Source organism: Talpa europaea (assembly GCF_964194135.1).
Source record: "Talpa europaea genome assembly, chromosome: 15".
Classification (NCBI taxonomy): domain Eukaryota; kingdom Metazoa; phylum Chordata; class Mammalia; order Eulipotyphla; family Talpidae; genus Talpa; species Talpa europaea.
In genome coordinates this window covers 67,397,678-67,422,729 of record NC_140083.1, presented here as the reverse complement: position 1 = coordinate 67,422,729, position 25,052 = coordinate 67,397,678, and the positions used below count along the sequence as shown (strand labels likewise).

General features: G+C 36.9%; 1 protein-coding gene across 1 annotated transcript; it reads left to right on the top strand.

Moving 5' to 3' along the window:
- Positions 1 to 4,917: 4,917 nt before the first annotated feature.
- LOC311185435 (C-type lectin domain family 12 member A-like) lies at positions 4,918 to 20,455 on the top strand (the record flags this gene model as incomplete). Its single annotated transcript, XM_084256061.1, has 6 exons — positions 4,918 to 4,996; positions 11,585 to 11,683; positions 11,957 to 12,189; positions 13,359 to 13,484; positions 15,872 to 15,975; positions 20,281 to 20,455. The coding sequence occupies 6 exons, from the start codon at positions 4,918 to 4,920 to the stop codon at positions 20,453 to 20,455; spliced, it is 816 nt and encodes a 271-aa protein (XP_084112187.1).
- Positions 20,456 to 25,052: the final 4,597 nt, after the last annotated feature.

The following is a 25,052-nucleotide window of genomic DNA, read 5'->3' as shown; positions in this document are numbered from 1 at the left end:
CCTACTCCATGTGAGATGGTAATTGATGTAAAAATGCTGAAAGCAAGCTTGCAGTAAGAAACACTTTGTCTCAATTTCTTTTAATAGCATTGAAAAATATTATAATGTTTAAAATGTTATCTTAAATAATTATGTGTACTAAATGATGCTGTGATGTAATGTATAGAAATGAGAAACAATTGTTTCAGCAACCATCTATATTACTTACAGGATTTTATAAAATCCCAGGTTTTCCTACCTTTTGGCTAGGATTATCTCCCAAAAAAAATTATGAAAACTCTAAGACGCTTAAAGAGATAATTTTCTCCTCAGATTGGTAAGTCATTTTTTATTTTTTTAAACAAGTGTACTAGTTCTTTAGTTTTAGGTAATATTATTTCATTTAGAAATTAAAACCTTACACAGTGATCAACTAGTTAATCCTATATGACATGCTTATTTGAAAGCAATTGTACAGGCATAAAAATATGTCTTTATTCTTGTTGAATTTTGTAGCTGGTTTGAGTGAAGATCCTTTTTTTGGGTACATAGTGGATCACAGTTAAAGCTAGCCTCTATTAAAATTACATCCTTAAGACTACTACCTCATACCATGCAGAAATATCAACTCAAAATGGATAAAAGAATTGAACATAAGACCTGACTCCATAAAATATACAGAAGAAAATACAGGCAAAACATTACATGACATACATCTCCGTAACATCTTTAAAGACACACCCCCAAGGCAAAGAAAGTGAAGGACAAAATGAACAGCTGGGATTACACCAAACTAAAAAGCTTCTGTAGATTAAAAGAGACACTACCCAAAGCAAAGAGGCATCCTATTGATTGGGAGAGAATGTTTGCACACAGTACAACTGCTAAGGGACTGATCACAAAGATCTAAGAAGAGCTGACACTACTCAACAAAAACAAAGTAAACAATACAGTAAAAAAGAAATTGGGCAGAAAATTAAAAAGACACTTCTCCAAAGGAGAACTGCAAATGGCCAACAGGTATATCAAAAAATGTTCAATATCACTTGCAATCAGGCAAATGCAAATGAAAACCACAATGAGATACCCCCTTACACCAGTGAGAATGGCATATTAAAACAACAGGCAATAACAAATGTTGGCGAGGATGTGAAGCAAAATGAACTCTACTACAATGCTGTTGGGAATACAACCTGGTCCAACCACTATGGAAAGCTGTGTGGAGGTTCCTCAAATTACTAAAAATGGAGCTTCCACATGATCCAGCAATTCCACTCCTAGGGATCTACCCAAAGGAAACAAAAACATTCATTCAAAAGGAATGAATTTAAAAGGAACCTACACCCCTATGTTTATTGCAGCATTATTTACAGCAGATAAGATACGGAAATGACCCTAATGCCAAAAATTAGATGACCGGATCAAGAAGAGGTAATATATATACACAATGGAATATTACTCAGCAATCAAAAAAGATAAACCCATGCTACTAACAACAACTTGGATGGAGCTAGAAGTGATTATGCTCCATGAAATAAGCCAGAAAGAAAATAAATATATTGGATGGTTTCACTTATAAGAGGAATGTAGGGAACCCACATAGGGGGTCAGTAAAAAAAATAAAATAAATGTAAAAACAAAATCAACAGGCAACTATAAATCAGAGACATTCTGCAGGAGGCAGGGAGAGGGATCTTAATCTCTCCTAATACTTCATGCTTTTCCAACTTTCTTCTGTTTCCTCATCTTATGAGCAAAAGAAAATACTGAGAAAATAATTTAACAGCTAGACACAGACATATTGCTGAGTATAAATACAGAATTTTGGCTGAAAAGTACAGAAAAGGGGCCACTCCTGGTGGCACAGGCGGTTGAGCCCAGTGCTGTGAAGCTGTCTGCTGCCTCAGCAGTGCATGTTCAATCCCAGGCAACCAGCGAGAATCCCATATGGTGCGACAGACCTCTCCTGTCTCGCCTGTTGCTCTCCTCATCAGTGTATTTCAGTCAGTCTGCCTGTTCTGTTCCCTGCTCTGTCTCTGGTGAATCCTCTCACCCTCTGCACATCTGGCCTGTACCCTGGTTCTTGTATGCATGAATAAATAAATATTTATTTAAAAAAAGAGAGAAAAATACAGAAAAGTCAGGGAGCCTACCCACATGGCCCAGCAGACCTCTCCTGACTTGCCCACTGCTCCCCTCAGCAGTGTATTTCAGTCCATCTGCCTGTCCTGTTCCCCACTCTGTCTCTTGTGAATCCTCTCAAGCCCCCATAACTCTGTCTTGTACCCCAGTTATTGTATGTATAAATAAATAAATATTATAAAAAAGAAAAATACATGAAACGAGCTATTTTGTCTTGATTTTCCCAAAATAAACAAGGTGGATACCAACATTATGGAAAAGTCAAAGGAAATTAAATACAGGATATACATTAATAGGAAGTGTGCTGCATCTTTACCAATTGGGTTTATTCTATGAATGCAGATATATTTACACCATGGGAGAGAAAAAGAAAATACATTATTCTGTATAGGTACAGAAAAATCATTTGATAAAATTCAACACTGTATAATAAAGTCTCTCAGAAAATAGAAACAAATGTTTTCCTTCTTTGATAATAGCATTAGAGAGAGAATGTTGTTATTAAAAAGAAAAGGAAAAAACCACTAGCAAAAAAAACCCCACCTAAACCTGTATTATACTTCTGGAAAAAAGTGAATGTTTTTCTTTTGAGCTCTGGAACAAGATATAAATGGTTTTTGGGGAGGTCTGGGGGTTGAGAACCATCCCTCATCTGCAGGTCAAATGCTAAAAAATTATGCTTCTGGAATCTCTTGATGTCATTTACACACATGGAGCAATAGAGTTGCCCTACACTTGCACTTTAATCAAGAGCCCTTTAAAAAAAGAAGGATCTTTATCATTTTATTTAAGACCTTCCACAGTCTATTTGAGATTCTAACTGTGGAAAGAGGCAAGAAAAAGAAATTTTAAAATGCAGCAAAGAGAAAGAAGACATTTTACTTACAGCTCATATAATTGTGTACATAAAAATATAATTTATAAACAGACTATATAACTCCTGTCACTGGATAAAATATTAATGCAGCAATATCAGTTCTATTACTAAATGTCAACAGTAAACAATCCCCTTTATACCAACACCAAAATGGAAAAGAGTAAAACATCTCATAAAAATGTGGAAAACTTCTGCATACGAAAATTACATGCAAAATGGCCCCATTATCTCACCCCAAAAAACACTCCCTTCCTGGACCTGGCCACCAGACTGCTGATTATGAGCAAGGCAAGTAAAATGGGAATCAAGGAAACAATCCAATTTTAAAACAGGCGTCCTGTCTGCATAGACATATCTCCAAAGAAGACATACAGATGGCCAATAGGCAATGGTAAGATGTTCATAATCCCTTATTATTCGGGAAATACAAATGAAAATAACAATGAGAAATCATACTGCAAATCAAAAACAGAAATCAAAAAATAGAAATTAAGAAATTAAAAATAGAAATTCTACGATTCATCATACTTGTGGGTATTCACCCCCAAAGGTAAAAACAATTATGCAAACACTATATCCAACCCCCCATGTTTATTGTAGCATTATCTACAATAACAAACAATTGGAAACAATTTAAGTAGATATCATCTGATGAATGGGTACAGAAAATGTGACATATATATGCAAAAACTGAATACTCTTTAACTATAAAAAGTTGAAGTCCTGCCCTTTGCAACCGTATGGATGAACCTAGAGGGTATTATACTTATGAAATAAACCAGATAAAAACAAACATCATTTGATTTCACTAATATGTGGTATACACAGAAAATCAACAGATGGACTAAATAAAACAAAAACAAATTTCTGGACTGTAATTAGTGGCTATCAGAAGGGAAAGCAGGAATGTGGATAAATGAGGACAAATAGACAACAGTATGGTGAAGGATAGACTCGAACTATTGGTGCTGAACTCTGTGTAGGACAGATACATGTTGATTTGCAATGATGCACACCTGCAATTTATACAATGCCATAATGCAGTGTTACTTCAAAAAATTTATGAAATAACTTGAAGACAATTATTGCCCAATTCCCAAGTATGCTTTGCATACTTGGCCTAGAATTGGATGGACCCCTGCTTCTAAAATTGTGGGGTCAAATTTAAAAGAAACTAACTTAAGAGGCCCTCTAGACCTTTTTTTCTCCTTTTTGGTAGATTAGTTGAGAGCTTGGTCAATGAATTGAGCCAGTTTGCAGAGAAACAAGAACTGATCTCACCTCTACTGGCCTGTTGTTGTTTCTAGGGCCTTTTCCATTAGTATGCATTTTACCTCGGTCCCAGATTCCTTAGTATACTTCTTTGTTATAGAGAAGCTAAGTGTTCCTTAGTTCCTCTTAGACTTACCGGCACCTGTGTAACAAGGGGACAGGGTGCGGCTTCCACTCTTCCTCTGTCTGCGCTGCTTTCTGTACATGAGCAGTTGCTCTACTAAGGCAAACTCATCTGACAGCACTTGGCTAGACACACACAGGATTGCAGTTCCAGGTCATTCCTGTAGACTAGTCAGTGTCTGAGAACTTGTGAACCCCTTGAAAAAAATGAATAACATCCCAACATCATTTTAAAAGCTACTTTCTGTAGTTGGTAAGTATACAGAAATGGAGAAAAGAACAGATAAGAGGAAGTTGAACATCTGAATAAGTTAGCTCTTCAACAGCAGTTTGTTCTTATATAATACAACAGCCTACAGCTTATATGCAGTTTGTCTTTGGGTTCAGAAATATTAAATTTATATTTTGCTTTAGAACCACAAGCTTAAAATCACAGATCCTATTTAACATTCAACTCTAAGTGTTTTTGTTTGTTTTTTGAGTTTTTTTTTATACTTTTCCAAGCTTTCTTTGCATTGCCAACAATGTCTGAAGAAGTTATGTATGCAGATCTAAAATTCCAGGACTCCAGTAAAACAGAATATGGCAAATCTGGCATAAAAGGTAAGATTTTGAGCTGTAGATGTGTTGGAATGTGATAAAACTAATGTGTAGAAGAGTAAAGGTAGAAGCTTGCTCCCTAAGTATGAGTGAAGACAATGATTGTTCAATTTTAGTTTCAGATTTTAATTAAGCCTCCCATTTGTACTAAAACTATTAAATGTGTCCATACTAACATTTATAAAGGATTTTTTTAAAGGTCCTAATCAATACCTTGAACACTGAATTTTTCATAAATTTTCTATTTTTAATATTTCACTCAAGGCAATTAGAATTATATTTCATATAACTGCATTGTGAAATTTTTTTCTCCATGAAATGATGCCACAGTTCAAGGAATATATGCTATTTAGAAAATCATGTCTTTGTATTTTTTTTATATATAAGAAAATGCTAGCATGTATGTGTGTGTAAAAGAGAGGGAGAAAGTGACAAAAAGAAAAAGAGATAGAACTTTAAATACTTTCATTTGACTTTATATTAATTCTAGTATATATTATCGGAAATTTTCACTTTCTTCCACTTCTTTTAGTGATCTTTTCTGAACTTGCTAAAATATAGAAAAGGTTAAGCTGAAAGAAAAGACATCAGAACTAAAGAAAGAGAAGAGAGAAAGAAATACTGGGAGATACATCACTGAAAACCATGATGCAAGTGAAAACTTTGTAGTTTTCAATACAAATTTGAATTATGATATAAATGGGCCAGCTGTGTAGACTTTCAGGTTATCCTTCAATGAAGTGTACTCTAGTCTTCATCCTGCTCACAACCCCATGTTATTGTGACTTCCTGGCTCCTGGACTTTTGCATGCAGTCTGCTCCAGCACATTCACCAGGGTGTTTAAATTAAAAAATGCTCAAAAGGTAGGTCGGGAGAACACAGAAAGTTGGTAGAGTTAGTGCACTTAGGAGAGAGAGTAACAGAAGAATCCTCATACATTATTTGTGTCTCCCAACAAAATGTAGCATTCGTTAAAATTCCAATTTCCCTGTGAACAGAAATTTCATTGTTAGATTTCAGATTCATTTATCATCAACATGATAGAACAGCTCAATTTTGTTGTCTTTCCCTTTGATACATATTTTTAAGGGGACCCTTAAGGATTTTCAATATTTTCGATTTTATTTTCTTTCTTCGTATTTTTCCTTTTTGTGTGGTGTAAGAGAATGTGCATACCATAACCTTATATGCCAACAATTACCCTTTTTGTATCCCATCACATTCTTTTTTCTCTCCTGTCCCACTAATTCATCTTATTCTAAATCTCCACTTCAGAAATTTTCTCATTCTATTGGAGTGTGGAATCTATGTCTCATTATTTTCTCAGTTCCATCTGATTATATCACTATGCATCTTAAAGTCCATAGTATGTAATATAAACATTATCATATTTAAAAATGTCCCTTACTCTCTTGCCTCCTAGTTTAATGTGCTGTCATTTTCCCTAGAAAAACTCCATTCTTGTTAAATTCAAGTATTTACCTACTCTGAACTCTATCCAAATGGCCGGACATTGCTGGTGAAAATTACACAAATTCTCAAGCCCAGTTTCCTAAACTTCTGTCTGAGCTAGTCTCGTTTCACTGTTGTTGATGCAATAATGTTGCGACATACAGAGAGCATTGCCAGTAAAATGCCAACTAACTCTTTTAGATTCGGGAAACAGTAAAGAGGAAAAGAATTACATAGTCAGGATCTTACCTAAGGTTAAACGTATGACTTCAACTGTTGTCTCTCTTTTTTTTTTTAAAAAAAAAAAAGATGTATTTATTTACGCATACAAGAACTGGGATATAGCCCAGAGGTGCAAGGGATGAGAGGTTTCACCGGTGACAGAGTGGGGAACAGAACAGGCAGACTGACTGAAATACACTGCTGAGGGGAACAGCTGGAGAGTCAAGAGAATTCTGCTGCACCATGTGGGCAACTCCCTGGCCTACCGGGGATCGAACTCATCCTGCAGAAGCTGCAGATAGCTTCATAGTGCAGTGCTTAACCCCCTGCACTGCCAGTGAGGTCCTGTCGTCTTTCTTAATAATTATTTTCTCATTTATTTTTATATTCAATTATTAGTCTGAGTACCTTCTTATTAATTTGAGTAACTTTTTATAGTCGAACACTATTCCGGGTACTGAAAATACAGGAGCAAGTACCTCTTTTTATAGAAGATAAATTTTAAGATGTGAGAAAATAAATGATTGGAGAGAAAGAGAAAGAGAGAGAGAGAATCTCTAATTGCACTCCCGTATGTGAAGATTTAAAACTAGTTATAGTCTAGAAAGCTGGAAGACCAGCTCTTATGGTCAGTGGGAATCACCACACAAATTCAGTGGAAAGGACATCACAGAAAGTAAGAACACCTAGCTCAAAGACCCCAGGAAAGCCTGAGGACTTACTTCCTAGTTCATGCTACACCTTCCCTCTCTGCGACTAACACTGCCCTCCTGCCATATTCTTACTCATATCCCCTGTTTTATTTCTAGATGGTAATTATGAAATACTCACTCTTATCAAAGGACAAATTTCATTTTGCTGTGCATTTCAATCATGTACCTGTTCAAAGACATTTCTTCTATAAGATTCCCCTTTCTCTGCTGCTTCATTGTCCTCTCACCAATATACTCTACTACTCTATTTAAAAAAATACACCCCCTACTTGCCCAACTAAATCTATTTATCTCCATTTCTCTGTTTACTTTCATAACCCAACTTTGGGACAGCATTACCTTTGTTCATGAACTCGAGGTCTTCAGAGCTCCTTCTCTTCTCAACAGACCATATTAGGCTTCTGCCCTCATTGTTCCATGGACATCACGATGGATCTAGGCCTCTGATGGCCTCTCTGTTTCACCCCAAGAATCACATCTCTGCTCTATTATTATTTGACTTCCCTGCGCTCCGTTCACACAGTTGCATCATCCCTCTTCCTTCACACTTTCTTTACACAGGCTGCTGACACATATGGCGTGACCCTGGTCTCCACTATCACCATAGCAGCTCCTGCTCAGCCTTCTTTTTTGAATTTCCACCTGGATCAAACTCTGTTGTTTATTTTTTTAAAGATTTATTTATTTATGCATATAAGAACCTGGGTAGGGCCAGAGGTGCAGGGGTGAGAGAACTCACCAGGGACAGAGTGGGGAACAGAACAGGAAAACTGACTGATATACACTGCTGAGAGGAGCATCGGGCGAGACAGGAGAGGTCTGTTGTGCCATGTAGGTGCTGAAGCCCTTGCACCACCAGGGAGGCCCTGGATCAAACTCTATTTTATGGAATATTCCGGGACTCTCTTGTGGGTCCTCTGTTTTGTGACACTAAAGATATTTTGCTAAGTTACCTCATTCATTCCTTTGGATTCAAATACAGTGACTTCCAACTCTCCACTGATGATCTGTCCTTGATTTTCCAGACTAGAAAATCAAATGCCTATTTCCCATTTCCATATAGATGTCTAATATCATCTTAAATTAAAATGGTAAAAATAGAAATATTTTTTCTCTTGTTCCTTCCTCCTCATTATCTCCATATCATTAAATGCAAATACAAATACATACTTAAATACAATCTCCAAGTATGTGCTATGTGCCAGCACTGTTCCAATCGTATTCCAAATCTTAAGCCATTGAGTTTCTCAACTTTGTGGGTTTCTGTTTCTTTTTTTAACCAATGCGGAAACTAAGACACAGAGAAGTAAAAGATTTTGTTCAAGTTTCCCCAAGGGATAAGAAGCAGAACCAGAATTCAAGGCGGATATTTTATTATAGAATATTCTGTGCTTGTTTTTTGTCATTGCTAAGCTCCCTATAAATATGCTGATCTTATTATTACTTAACAACTTTATCAAGTCAAAAATCTCTCATAGGGCCTCCCCAGATGGCGCAGGCGGTGGAGCGTTTTGCTGTGAAGCTGTCCACAGCCTCTGCAGCGCCAAGTTTGATCCTGGCCAGCCGGCGAGGGTCCAATATGGTGCAGCAGACCTCTCCTGTCTCACCCGCTGCTCCCCTCAGCAGTGTATTTCATTAGTCTGTCTGTTCTGTTCCCCACTCTGTCTCTGATGAATCCTCTCACCCTCCCGTGCATCTGGCCTGTACCCCGGTTCTTATATAAATAAATAAATAAAATCTTTTAAAAAAAAATCTCTCATAGATTTCATAAATGTGTGCTACAGATTCTAACTTCAAAAAGTATTCACAATATATCCCATGAGTCATCCCATTCTCTGATACTTGTAAATCTAGCTACTGTTCTCTCTCACTGGTCTGCTGCAAGAAGTTCCTCTCTATTTTCCCTCTTCCAGTACTGCAGCTCTGCAGTTCATCCTCTTTTTTCTGTAACAATAATCTTTCTAAAAATATTATATTATTTCTCCCTCCTGCTTGAAAATCCCTTCCTATAATTAAACAATCTCCAGTCCCCAAACTCTGGCTTACAAAGGCCAGAAATACTATTTTCTTTCCTTTTCTTTGATCTCCACCAATATCTTTTCTCACCTTGTTCAGAATTTCATTGCCACTCTGAATGTTTTCTGTTTTTCAAATAGAACCCTAATTAGGGTCTGAGAGCTAGATCTTCCTGCCTGTGACATTCTCAACACTGATTTTGCATGCTGATTCCATGGTAAGGTCTGAACTGCTTATGCTCTAGAATATAACTCCATTATAATCTTTGCATACCATAGCACAATTTGAGATCGATCTGTCTGTCTGTCTATCTATCTATCTATCTATCTATCTATCTATCTATCTATCTATCTATCATCTATTTATCTACTATCATCTACTTATTCATCCATCCATTAACTAATTCTTCCACCTCCCTACTAATCTATCAAATCTTTTTTCTCATAGTTAAAATTTATATTCTATAAGAACTGGAATTGTGTTTCCTGCTAACTGTGTTGTTAGTACCCAGAAGGTACTCCGTAAGGAAGTTACTCTGGTAACATTTGAATAGTCCCTACACATATAAATGAGAAAAATTATTAAGAAAGACAACACTTGGGCCTCCCCGGTGGCACAGAGTTTGAGCGCTGGGTTGTGAAGCTGCCCGCAGCCTCTGCAGCACCGGTTCGATCCCCGGCTGCTCCCCGGCCACCGGAGGAGGGTCCCACATGGCGTGCAGACCTCTCCTGCCTCCCGCTGCTCCTCTCAGCAGTGTACCTTGGTCCTTCTGCCTGCTCTGCTCCATGCTCTGGCTCTGGTGAATTTTCTCACCCTCCCGTGCTTCTGACTATACCCAGTGCTTGTATAAATAAATAAATAAATCTTAAAAATAAAAAAAAAAGAAAGACAACACTTGAAGTCATGCTTGTTATCTTAAATAAGGTCCTGACTATGTCATTCTTCCCTCTTAACTACTTTCCAAAGTCAAAAAAGTTGTTTCACATTTTATCAGTAATGGTCTCTGTACTTTATTGCATTACCAACTGTGAGACGTAGGCATTGCTTAGAAGTTTAGTAAGAGTCTCATGTAATACTGTATTTATATTTTCTTGAAAGATTGAATAGTCATATCTACATGTCATAATTTAACATGTAATGATTTAATAATTAATTTTAATGATATATATATAACATTAATTAAATGCATGATTCCTTATTTATTTTTCTTTAGTAAGAAAATGATCTCTTGCGGGTTTACTGATCATGGAAAAATGAAGTATTCAACAAAAGTTTGTTGTAAAAGAACATGAAAAATTTTCATTAAGGAAGTGATGTTGATCTGTCCTAGGATCTAGTTTATAGGAGGACACCAAGACATTACAAATAGAGGCACAGGCACCTGAGCATACTGTGACACAGTCCCCAGCCTCTTCAGTGCAGGTTGGATCCCAGCCAGATGGGGAGATACCCACATGGTGAGGTAGACCTCTCCTGTGTCTCATGCTACTCCCCTCACAGTGTATTTCACTCAGTCTGCCTGTTCTGTTTCCTGCTCTGTCTCTGGTGAATGCTCTCACCCTCCTGCATATCTGGCCTGTACACCACAGTTATATAAAAAAACAAAATCTTAAAAAAAATAGAGACAGCCCCAAGACTCTCAGGATGTCCTGGGGGAAACATATATCACTGATATTATTTTCAAGAGTTTCTCATTGTCCACTCAAGGATTGAACTCCGTATTAGCTGACAGCTGCTAAGTTTCCACAAATTTGGACAGAACAGAATCTATATGGATTGGTTTTCTCACATCTTCTTTAAAATTCCATTTCTGCCTCTTTGTTCCTTGAAGCAGCCCACCAGTTAACAGCCTCCTTGTGAGACCCATTTCAGATGCTGAACAACTAACGAAATATTTTTTATTTCTTTTTGATTTATTCTTCAAAAAAGATTTTTATTTCCTTCCCCTCCTTTTTTTTTTGCTTTCAAACTTAGTTTAAAAATGAACAATGATGTAAAAAAATATATAAATAAAAGAAAATTTTTAAAAAGAATAAAAAAAAATTTTTGAAAATGTCCTTGAGTTTCCAGCAAAAACATTCTTTCACTTTGGGGACATGTTACGTATGAAGTTAAAGCAAAATGAATGAGTGTTTCAACTTAAGATGCACACCACTCTACTCTCTGTGCTCACCTTGCTTCCCACAGCACCAGCCGCCACTCCCCGCTCCAGGCAGTGCCGTGTGGTGGCTCTGGCTCTGCTCTGCCTTCTGCTGCTGGCAGGACTGGGAATCTTAGGAAGCATGTGTATGTATTACCTATATTTTGATTGGGTGGGAAAATACATAAAAGCACATGAGTTTTACAAAGAAGTTTAACTCTTGGAATTAAGGCTCTGAACCCATAGAACACACATAGAATGTTGCACTTACAGGATGGCACTTAAATCTCTCTCCCTGATTCCTATAAAGAAAGTGACTGCCCCCTATACCTTTAATATTTTAATATGATTTCAGCAGAAAGGAGTGGTGGTTGTTTGGGGGATTAAGTTTTTAATCTTCTATCTTGTTTGGGATGGAGTTTATGGAACTTTCAACAATCAAATGGGAAAACTGAACAAACTACAGAGCTTCAAAGAGGAACTTCAACGAAATCTTTCTCTGCAACTGATTGAAAACATGAATAGTTCTGCGAAGAACAGAAAACTCTCTATCATGCTGCAAAAAATGGCCACCAAATTATGCCATCAACTATATGAAAAAGATTCAGGTAATCTTCTATTTTTCTCTGAGTATAGTGGACTAAATTTAAGAGTTACTAGAGCATCATTTCACTGCTATCTAGAAGTTTTTCCTTAGAAGCCATTATTTGGGGGAAGGAATTAAATGTGGCTGACAGAGGATGCATTGATATTTTCATGGAACTAGAAAAAAGAACCAGAAAAGGTAATTATAGCCATAGACCCCAAATTATCCCAAAATGTGGGTAATAGCTACTTAATAAAACATTAGCTAACACAGTTTCTTTAATCTGATATGTTTTACTTTTTTTGTAAAGATTTATTTATTTATGCATACAAGAGCTGGGGTACAGGCCGGATGCACGGGAGGGTGAGAGGGTTCACCAAAGACAGAGTGGGGAACAGAACAGGCAGACACTGAAATACACTGCTGAGGGGAGCAGCGGGCGAGACAGGAAAGGTATGCTACACCATGTGGGTAGCTCCCTGGCTGGCTGGGGATGGAACTCATGCTGCAGAGGCTGCAGACTGCTTCATAGTGCAGTGCTTAACTCCTTGCACCACCAGGGAGGCCCTGTATTATTTTTATTTTGGGTACTGAGATGAGTAGAAGATAAGGAGAAAAACATATATCTTTATGGCAACTTCGTTTCTAAATTTTAGTCAATGTTTGATGAGTATTATTGTAAAAGAAATAAAACTAGACTTTACCCCATGAATGTAAGTGAATGGTGTTTAAATATCTTTAGCAGCTTCTATTCCTTTTATAATGAATACACAATCTTTGTGATCTTGAGAAGTCTCCCCAGTATTCAACAAATCCGAGAGCTAGAAATGTATTAGTTAGAGAAGCCAGAATGGGTGGAGGTGTGTGGGGTTGATTCTCAACAGACAATGTTTCTTAGGATTAACTTTCACTGCCAAGTAGGAAAACAAAACATGAAAGTGAGAGAAGGAGATTAGGCAATCATTATTCAGGGCTCCTGAGGAAGGAAAATATAGCGCACTTTCCTCTGACATGTGTTGTTCTTGTGATGTTTTCAACACACTACACTGGTCGTAGGAACCTAGAACACAGGATTCACTTTCTTCACCACCGGTTTTAAAAAAAAGAAACACAAGTAAATTTGGTTAACTTAATATAGAGGATAATGGGGGAAATGAGAATAAGGAAGATTATCAGTGCAATCCAAATAAAACTGCTTCTTCCCCCCAGGACACAAATGTAAACCTTGTCAAAAGGACTGGTTGTGGCATGAGGACAGCTGTTATTTACTCAGTCAGGAGCGTGAAGATTGGAAAACCAGTGAACAGGAATGTCGGAATCTAAATGCCAGTCTGTTGAAGATTAAGAACAAAAGTGTATTGGTAAGCCTTCATTCTAATATCTAATTAGTATCTCTACATTTTACCTTATTTATTTATTTATTTATTTATTTGTTTATTTGTTTATTTATATAAGCACTCCATACAGTCAGAAGCGCGGGAGGGTGAGAGGATTCACCAAAGCCAGAGCAGGGAACTGAACAGGCAGACTGACGAAGTACACTGTTGAGGGGAGCAGCAGGCATGGCAGGAGAGGCCTGTCACAACATGTGGGACCCTCGCCCAGCTGCTGGGAATCAAACCGGTGCTGCGGAGGCTGCGGGTAGCTTCAAAGCCCACGGCTCAACCACTGAGCCACAGGGGAGGCCCTACTTTTTTTTTTAAAAGATTTATTTATTTATGCGTATAAGAGCTAGGATACAGGTCAGATGTGCGTGAGGGTAAAGAGATTCACCAGAGACCCAGTGGGGAACAGAGCAGGCAGATTGACTGAAGTACACTGCTGAGGGGAGCAGCGGGCTAGACAGGAGAGGTCTCCTGTGCCATGTGGGAATCTCCCTGGCCTTCCGGGATTGCACCCGCTTCCCAGAGGCTCCCGACAGCTTCACAGTGCTGAGCTCAACCACCTCTGCCACCAGGAAGGCCCCCACATTTTACTTATTACTCGGCATGTCTGATCTCTCAGAGTAATCATAGTCATTTTTTAAAAGATTTATTTATTTATTTATACAAGAACCGGGGTACAGGTCAGATGCGTGGGAGGGTGAGAGGATTCACCAGAGTGGGGAACAGAACAGGCAGACTGATGAAATACACTGCTGAGGGGAGCAGCAGGCAAGACAGGAGAGATCTGCCGTGCCATGTGGGACCCTTACCAGCCGGCTGGGATGGAACAGGTGCTGCAGAGTCTGTGGACAGCTTCACAGCACAGCACTCAACTGCCTGTGCCACCAGAGGAGGCCCCATATATTCATTTGTTAAGCAAAAGTACATTCCCCCAAAAGCTTCATCTTCCCTACTGTAAGACCCTTTGTCCTACTTTAGAGAAGAGGGAAAAATCAATTCACAGAGACTTGGTCATCTGATCACTCGTAAGTGATGGATTAAGAGTTGTTTCTTCAAAGAAAAATGTTACACTTTGAAAAAAAGCTTATTACTTTGGCTACACAATTCTGGACTAATTCTGACTTCTATTTATAACCACTGTAAATTTGCTACATTTTACTTCTACTCTTTCTGTTTCTATTAACTTTTATTTACAGTGGTTAATTACTTTATTTGCTTCCAGGTTGAATATTTAATGCTAATATTTGAAATCTATAGTTGGTGATTATGCATGGGTTGGTAGTTCCTAAATTAAGAGTTTTTTCATTGATTGGTATTTCCTTCTCCAAGTGAGATGGTATTTGATGTAAAAATGCTGAAAGCAACCTTACAGTAAGGAACACTTTGTCTCAATTTCTGTTAATGGCATTGAAACATAGTATAATGTTTAAAATGTTCTCTTACTAAAAAGAAACTTCTCTGAAGAGGAAATGCAAAAGGCCAACAGGCATATGAAAAAATGTTCAACATCACTTGTCATCAGGGAAATTCAAATCAAAACTACCATGAGATACCATCTTACACCAGTGAGAATGGCACATATTAAAAAAAACTAGCAACAGCAAATGTTGGCGAGGGTGTGGAGAAAAAGGAACTCTCCTGCACTGTAGGTGGGAGTGCAAACTGGTCCAACCACTATGGAGAGCTGTGTGGAGATTTCTTGACCTACTAAACATAGAGCTTCCATATGATCCAGCAATTCCACTCCTAGGTATTTACCCAAAGGACACAGAAACATCCATTCCAAAGAACACCTGCACCCCTATGTTTATAGCAGCACTGTTTACAATAGCTAAGCTTTGGAAACAACCCAAATGCCCAAAAATAGATGACTGGATCAAGAAGATGTGGTACATATACACCATCGAATATTAGTCAGCATTCAAAAAAGATAAACACATGCAATTTGCAGCAACATGGATGGCGCTGGAAGGGATCATGCTCAGCGAAATAAGCCAGAAAGAAAAAGAAAAATACCGGATGGTCTCACTCATAGCAGGAATCTAGAAAACTTAAATAAGGGACCAGGAAAATGAATAACTACAAGAAAGTGAAAATCAAAATCAACAAAAAACTATGAACCAGAGACACTTTTTGGGGGTGGGGGGCAGGAGGGGAGGGATTGGGGTCAGAATGGGGGGGTTGCAATTGTATGGGGAATATAAAAATAAAATTTATTATTTAAAAAAATAAAAAAATAAAAAATAAATTGAAAAAAATAAATAAAATGTTCTCTTAAACAATTTTGCGTACTAAATGATGCTGTGATGTAATGTAGAGAAATGAGAAACAATTATTTCAACAACTATCTACATTTCTTATAGGATTTTATAAAATCCCAGACGACTGACTTTTGGCTAGGATTATCTCCCAGAAAAAATCAAGGATCCTTTGAGATGCTCATAGAGAAAATTTCCTCCTCTGACTGGTAAGTCATTTTTTATGTTTTTTAAACAAGTATACTACTTTTTTGGTTTTAGGTAATATTATTTCATTTAGAAACTAAAACACTTCACAATGATCAAGTAGTTAATCCTTTATGACATGCTTATTTGAAAGCAATTGTACAGACATAAAAAGTATGTCTTTATTCATGTTGAATTCTTTTTAGCTGGTTTGAGTAAAGATCCTTTTTTTGGGCACACAGTAGATTACAGTTAAAACTAGCTTCTACTAAAACTGCATCCTTAAGACTACTACCTCACACCATGCACAAAAACCAATTCAAAATAGATAAAGGAATTGACATAAGACCTGACTCCATAAAATATACAGAAGAAAATATAGGCAAAACACTACATGACATACATCTCAGTAATATCTTTAAAGACACCCCCAAGGCAAAGAAAGTGAAGGACAAAATGAACAGCTGGGATTACACCAAACTGAAAAGCTTCTGTAGAGCAAAAGAGACACTACCCAAAACAAAGAGGCATCCTACTGATTGGGAGAGAGTTTTTGCACACAGTATAACTGCTAAGGGACTGATCAAAAATATCTACAAAGAGCTGACACTACTCAACAAAAACAAAGTAAACAATACAATAAAAAAATGGGCAGAAGAGTTCAAAAGACACTTCTCCAAAGAAGAAATGTAAATGGCCAATAGGTATGAAAAAATGTACAATATCACTTGCAATCAGAGAAATGCAAATCAAAACCACAATGAGATACCACCTTATACCTGCGAGAATGGCAGATATTAAAAAAAAAAAAACAGGCAATAACAAATGTTGGCGAGGATGTGAAGCAAAAGGAATTCTCCTACATTGATGGTGGGAATACAAACTGATCCAACCATTATGGAAAGCTGTGTGCAGATTCCTCAAACTATTAAAAATGGAGCTACCATATGATCCAGCAATTCCACTCCTAGGGATTTACCCAAAGGACACAAAAACATTACTTCCAAAGGATACCTACACCCCTATGTTTATTGCAGCATTATTTACAGTAGGTAAGATCTGGAAATTGTGTTATAATATACATTTGAAATGGACAATTTTGAATGAAAAATTTAGAGAGAGACTAGAAAAGCATTTCTGGTAAAGAGAATAAAATGAATTTGGACCTAGTATATTGTAAATATGATACACAAAATTTATTCTGTTGTATAATATGTTAAGAAATGTGGATATAAATATGCCATTGTAAATGAATCCTTTTTTTGTATTTGTTGTGCTTATCACGGGGAAAAGCGAGACCTACATTAAAAAACATGCCATAGGGCCTCCCCGGTAGCGGAATGGGTTGAGCACAGAACTGTGAAGCTTTCTGCAGCCTCTACAGATCGGTTTCATTTCAGGCTGGCCTGGGAGATACCCACATGGTGCAGCAGACCTCTCCTGTCTCACCCGCTGCTCCCCTTAGCAGTATATTTCAGTCCTTCTGCCTGTTTTGTTCCCTGCTCTGTCTCTGGTGAATCCTGTCACTCTCCCCACATCTCTGGCCTGTACCCCAGTTCTGTATGCATAAAATAAATAAATCTTAAAAAAATAAAATAAAAATGCCATAATTGCATTTGTATTTTATCATCTTTTAAATTGGAAAACAGACTAAAGAAGGGAAATTATTCCTGGAAAACATTCTCAGCCCATATATTCACCAATGTGTTAGTTGAGGGTACATCAAGATGGAATGAACTCAGGACAACTAATCTGGGGGACTGCCTCACTGAAGCTAAGCCCTGACATTGCTGCACACTCACCACATTGGGCCAGGCAACAAATAGAAGTTCTGATAGTTTTTCTGTTTTACTCACTTTGCTAGAAATAGTAGGTGTGACACCAGAGGTCAGAGATGGGACTGCTCCATCTCAGCAGTTGGCAATTCAGTACAGAATGGGAGAAAGGTGTGTGCACACAGAGGAGAGGAGGGTCTGCATGTTCAAGAGCAAATTTGGAGTGAAGGACTAGAGGTAAAGGTAGTTTGTGGTCAGGAGAGTGTGTGATGGATTTTGTTTGGAAAAAGTGGATTTCCTTGTGTGCATTTGCAAGTATTATTAATGAGAAGACAATCTATAACTGCAAGGAAAGCCCAGCAGATATTTTAAAATATTAATAAAACTGAAATGAAAAGTACAGATTGATATCATGTATATAATGCATTCTTTTTGCTTATATGTTCCTATAAATGATATGTATGTTTATATGATTTCTTTTTCTTTTTTTTATTCTCATTGTCATTTTGGGGTTTATTTCTGGAAAGAAATGCTTTCATCGATGATGGACACATGAGTGTCACCACAAATATAAATATCACAATTGAAATTTAATTGATGTACTTTTATTGATTGATGATTATTATGTATTGAACCAAGTATTGATTCTACATTTTCCCCAAAAGATAATGAATCAACATCAACAATCTTGTATTAGAGGATGGAAATTATTCAGAACTCAGTGTAAAATCTTTGAAAAATATCTTGAAATATTATTGCTTAGAGGTGATGATGAATTTAAGTTTTCACAAACCAGGTTAATCCCTGGTTTTGCTGGTTGTGAAAAACATTTGAGGAGGACAGTGTCAAAGATTTCCTACTAAACCAGTTAAACTAGAGTTCAAGGAGAATGCAGGATCTAAATCATATTAAGTACTGGGGAAGGCAATGTTACCTCTGGAGTAAAGAGCAGCAAATATCCCAGATGTGAGAAAGTGGAAAAGACAGAAATGAGGTAGTATTTGATCTTGCATATCTGTCAATGAAAATGAGTAACTTGTAAACACCTGATATTTTGAATAATAATTAAAATTTATTTTAGATAATGCAGCCTTTTGGAACAAAGATACATGGAAAAATAATTTATGTGTGTGCACATGCTTCAAATATTTGATTTCAAACAAGTAATACTTTTTTTTGAAATTATTATATATATATTTTACATCATTGTTCATTTTTAAACAATAATTGCTTCCCTCCACTCAGGTGTAGTCCCCACAGAATTTCCTTCACCAATGCACCCTGCACCATTACCTCAGTCCCCTGTGCTCCTCCCTCCCTCCCTCTTATCTCTCTCCCTCCTCTTCCCCTGCAGGATGTCTCTGATTTATAATTGTCTGTTTGTTTTTGCTTTGTTGTGTTTTGTATTGTAATTATATTTTTCCCCTGCTATCTTATTTGGTTCCCCTATATTCCTCTTATAAGTGAAACCATCCGATATTTTTCTTTTTCCTTCTGACTTACTTCACTGAGCGTAATTTCTTCTAGCTCCATCCATGTTGCTGTGAATGGCATGAGTTTATCTTTTTTGATTGGTGCATAATATTCCATCGTGTATATAAACCACATCTTGATCAGTCATCTATTTTTGGATTTTTGGGTTGTTTCCAGGTTTTATCTATTGCAAATAGTGCTGCAATAAACACAGGGGTACAGGTATTTTTTTGAATCAGTGTTTTGTTCCTCTTGGGTAGATCCCTGGGAGTGGAATTTCTGGGTCATATGGCAGCTCCATTTTTCATTGACTGAGGAACCTCCAGACAGCTTTCCATGGTTCTGCACTCCCACCAGCAATATAGGAGCATTCCTTTTTCACCACATCCTCGCCAACATTTGTTGCTGCTATTGTTTTGATATATGCTGTTCTTACTGGTGTAAGGTGGTATCTCATTGTGGATTTCATTTGCATTTCCTCTTTGGAGAAGTGTCTTTTATGTTCTTCTGCGCATTTCTTAACTGCATTGTTTAATTTGCTTTTGTTGAGTCCTGTGAGTTCTTTGTATATCTTTGTGAGCAGTCCCTCATCAGTTGTATGCAGGGCAAAGATTTTTTCCCAATCAGTGGGATGTCTCTTTGTTTTGGTTAATGCCTCTTTTGCTGTGCTGAAGCTTTTCAGTTTGATGTAATCCCAGGTGTTTATCTTTTCCTTGACTTTCTTTGCTTTGGGTGATGTGTCTTTAAAGATATTACTGAGACTTATGTCTTGTAGTGTTTTACCTATATTTTCTGCTATATATTTTATGGTTTCAGGTCTTATGTCCAGATCTTTTATACATTTTGAGTTGATTTTTGTGGTGAGAGGTAGAGGTCTAGTCTCATTCTTTTGCATGTGGTGGTCCAGTTTTTCCAAAACCATTTATTGAACAAACTATCTTTGTTCCATTGCATGTTCTTTGCTCCTTTGTCAAAGATTAGTTGTCCATATATATGACTTTATTTCAGGGCTTTCCATTCAGTTTCATTGGTCTGTGTGTTTGTTTTTTGAAACAAGTAATTCTTTATTTCCTCTTTCAGGTTAATAAACAACACAAATGGCTTCAAAGACAAAATGTATTGTGGATATAGACATTCTGACTATGTTTATTATATGCTTTGCACTCTAAAGGATTATTATGTATGTGAGAAATTGGCTAATCTAGTGAAGATTGAGAATACGCTAATAAACGAAGAACCGGATGGATTTATATAGTTAGTGCACTTATTTTGTTTCAGTTATTATCCTGCAACTAAAAGCAACTTTATGCAGTGCACCTCATGTGGACCAGACAAGTGGAATAAAGATGCCGATTGACAGACTTTCTGCCTCTCTCCTAATACTTCATGCTTTTCTAACTTTCCTCTTTGTCTTCATTTTATGAGTAAAAGGAAATACTGAAAAAATACTTTAACAGATAGACACAGACATATTGCTGAGCATAAATACAGAATTTTGGTTGAAAAGTACAGAAGATGGGCCTCCCCTGGTGGCGCTGGTGGTTGAGTGAGGGCTGTGAAGCCGTCCACAGCCTCTGCAGTGTAGGTTCGATCCCGGCCATACAGCGACAATCCCACATGGCACAGCAGACCTCTCGTGGCTCACCCGCTGCTCCCCTCAGCAGGGTATTTCAGTTGCTCTGCCTGTTCTGTTCCCCACTGTCTCCGGTGAATCCTCTCACTCCCCCATAACTGCGGCCTGTACCCCAGCTCTTGTATGCATAAATAAATAAATCTTCAAAAAAGAAAAATACCAAAAAACAGCTATTTTGTCTTGATTCTCCCAAAAGAAACAAGGTAGATACCAACGTTAAAGAAAAGTCAAAGGAAATTAAATCTAGGAATATACATCAATGGGAAGAGTGTTGCATCATCACCAATTGGGGTTTATTCTACTAATGCAGATTTATTTCAACAATGGGAAAGGAAAAGAAAAACATAGTTCTTTATAGTTACAGTAAAATCATTTGATAAAATTCAACACTACATAATAAAGTCTCTCAGAAAATAGAAGCAAATGTTTTCCTTCTCTGATAATAGCATTAAAGAGAGACTGTTGACATTAAAAAGAGAAGGAAAAAACCACTAGCAACAAAAAAAAAAAACCCTAAACCTAACATTATACTTCTGGTAAAAGAATGAATGTTTTTCCTTTGAACTCTGGAACAAGATATGAATTTTTTGGGGGGTCCTGGGGGATGAGAACCATCCCTCATCAGCAGTTCAAATGCTAAAAATTTATGCTTCTGAAATCTCTTGATGTCATTTCTACACACAGAGCAATAGAGTTGCCCTACACTTGAACTTAAATCAAGAGCCCATTTTTAAAAGAAGGATCTTTATCATTTGATTTAAGATCTTCCACAGTCTATTTGAGATTCTAACTGTGGAAAGAGGCAAGAAAAAGAAATTTTAAAATGCAGAAACGAGAAAGAAGACATTTTACTTGTAGCTAACACAATTGTGTACATAAAAATATAATTTACAAACAGACTATATAACTCCATGTCACTGGAGGTAATCTTAAAGAGGCAATATCAATTCTATTTCTAAATGTCAACAGTAAACAATACCCTTTATACCAACACCAAAGTGGAAAAGAGTAATACACCTCATAAAAATGTGGAAAACTTACATGCAAAATGGCCCCATGGCATCACCTCAAGAAACACTCCCTTCCTGGACCCGGCCACCAGACTGTTCATTATGAGCAAGGGAAGTAAAATGGGAATCAAGTAAACAATCCAATTTTAAAATGGGCAACCTATCTGCATAGACATATCTCCAAAGAAGACATACACATGGCCAATAGGCAATGGTAAGATGTTCATAATCTCTTATTATTCGGGAAATACAAATGAAAATAACAATGAGATCTCATTCCACCGCTGTGAGCATGGTCATTACCCAAAAGATGAAACAAATCTTGGAGATGATGTGGTAAGAAGAAACCCCTTATATACTGTTGGTAGGATGGTGAGTTGGAGTAGATGTTTTGGAAAGCAGTATGGAGAAATCATACAGCATATCAAAAATAGAAATCAAAAATAGAAATTCAAGAAATCAAAAATAGAAATTCTGCATGATTCATTTATCATACTTGTGGGTATTTACCTCCAAAAGTAAACATAATAATGCAAACACTATATCCATCCCCCCCATGTTTATTGCAGCGTTATTTACAATAGCCAAGAATTGGAAACAATTTAAGTAGATATCATCTGAGGAATGGGTAAAGAAAATGTGGCTTATATATGCAAAAAATGAATACTCTTTAGCTATAAAAAGTTGAATTTTTGCCCTTTGCAACAATATGGATGAACCCTGAGGGTATTACAATTATGAAATAAACCGGATAAAGACAAACATCATTTGATTTCACTAATGTGTGGTACATAGAGAAAATAAATAGGTGGACTAAATAAACAAAAACAAACTTCTGGCCTATAATTAGTGGTTATCAGAAGGGAAAGGAGAAGGGATGGATAAATGAGGACAAAGAAACAGCTGTATGGTGAAGGATAGAATCGAACTATTGGTGGAGAACCTCCTATAGGACAGGTACATGTTGATTTGCAATGATGCACACCTGCAATTTATACAATGCCACGATGAAGTGTTACTTCAAAGAAATTATGAAGTAACTCGAAAACAATCATTGCCCTTTTCCCAGGTATGCTTTGCATACTTGGGCAAGAAAAGGATGGACCCCTGCTTCAAAAATTGTGGGGTCAAACTTAAAAGAAACTAACTTAAGAGGCCCTCTATCTCCTTTTCTTCTCCTTTTTGGTAGATTCATTGAGAGCTTGTTCAATGAATTGAGCCAGTTTGCAGAGAAAAAAGACTTATCTCATCTCTACTGGCCTGCAGTTATTTCTAGGCCTTTTTCCATTAGTACGCATGTTACCTCCGTCCCAGATTCCTTAGTATATTTCTTTGTTATAGAGAAACTAAGTGTTCCTTAGTTCCTCTTAGACTCACTGGCGCTATGTAACAAGGGGACAGGGTGGGACTTCTACTCTTCCTCTCTCTGTGCTGCTTTTTGTACATGAGCAGTTGCTCTACTAAGGCAAACTCATCTGACAGCACTTGGCTAGACACACACAGGACTGCAGTTCCAGGTCATTGCTGTAGACTAGTCAGTGTTTTGAAAGACATGAATAACATCCCCACATCATTTTAAGCTACTTTCTGTAGTTGGTAAGTATACAGAAATGGAGAAAAGAAACAGATAAGAGGCAGTTGAATGTATGAATAAGTCAGCTCTTCAACAGCTGTTTGTTCTTATATAATACAACAGCCTAGAGTTTATTTGCAGCTTGTTTTGGGGTTCAAAAACATTAAATTTATATTTTGTTTTAGAACCACAAGCTTAAAGCACAGATCCTATTGAACATTCAACTCTGAGTGTTTTTGCTTGTTTTTTGAGTTTTTTTTTTTAATAGTTTGCCAAGCTTTCTTTGCATTGCCATCAATGTCTGAAGAAGTTATGCATGCATATCTAAAATTCCAGGACTCCAGTAAAACAGAAAATGGAAAATCTGGGATAAAAGGTAAGATTTTGAGCTATAGATGTGTTGGAATGTGGTCAACTAATGTGTGGAAGAGTAAAGGTAGAAGCTTGTCCCCTAAGTATGCATAAAGTAACAATGATTGTTCTATTTTAGTTTTTAATTAAGCCCCCATTTGTACTAAAGCTATTAAATGTGTCCATACAAATGTTTATAAAGGGTTTTTTAAAGGTTCTAATCATAGCTTGAACACTTAATTTTTATATTTTTCTCTATTTTAATATTTCACTCAAGACAGTTAGGATTGTATTTCATATACTGAAAGGTGATTTTTTTTCTCCATAAAATGATGCCACATGACAAGGAGTATATGCTATTTAGAAAATCATGTCTTTGTATGTTGTTTTTTATATAAGAAAATGCTAGCTTGTATGTGTGTGTAAAAGAGAGGGAGGACGTGACAAAAAAGAGAAAGATAGTAATTTAAAGACTTTCATTTGACTTTATATTAATTGAAGTACATATTATCCTGAATTTTCAATTTCTTCGTCTTCTTTTGGTCTTTTCTCAACTAACTAAAATACAGAAAAGGTTAAGCTAAATGAAAAGACACATCACAACTGAAGGAAGAGAAGCAAGAAAGAAATACAGGGAGACAGAACACGGAAAACTATGATGAAATTGAAAACTTTGTAGTTTCCAATACAAATTTGAATTATGATATAAATGGGCCAGCTGTGTAGACTTCAGGTTATACTTCAATAAAGTGTACCCAAGATTCATCCTACTCACACCCCCATATTATTCTGACTTCCTGGCTCCTGGACTTTTGCATGCAGTCTGCTCCAGCACATTCCCCAGTATGATTAATTAAAAATTACTTAAATGGTAGGTCTGGAGAACACAGAAAGCTGGTAGAGTTGGTGCACTTAGAAGAGAGAGTAACAGAAGAATCCTCACATATTTTTTGTGTCTGCCAACAAAATGTGGCATTTTTTGAAATTCTAATTTTCCTGTGAACAGAAATTTCACTGTTAGATTTCAGATTCATTTCTCATCAACATTGTAACTCTTTAGAACAGCTCCATTCTGTTGTCTCTCCCTTTAATACATAATTTCTAAGGATGACCCTTAAGGATTGTACAGTATTTTCGATTTTATTTTCTTTCTTCATATTTCTCCTTTTTTGTGTGGTGTAAGAGGATGTGCATACCAAAAATTTTCTATGCCAACAATTACCTTTTTTGTATCCCATCACTTTCTTTCCTCTATCTGTCCCACTAATTCATCTTGTTCTAAATC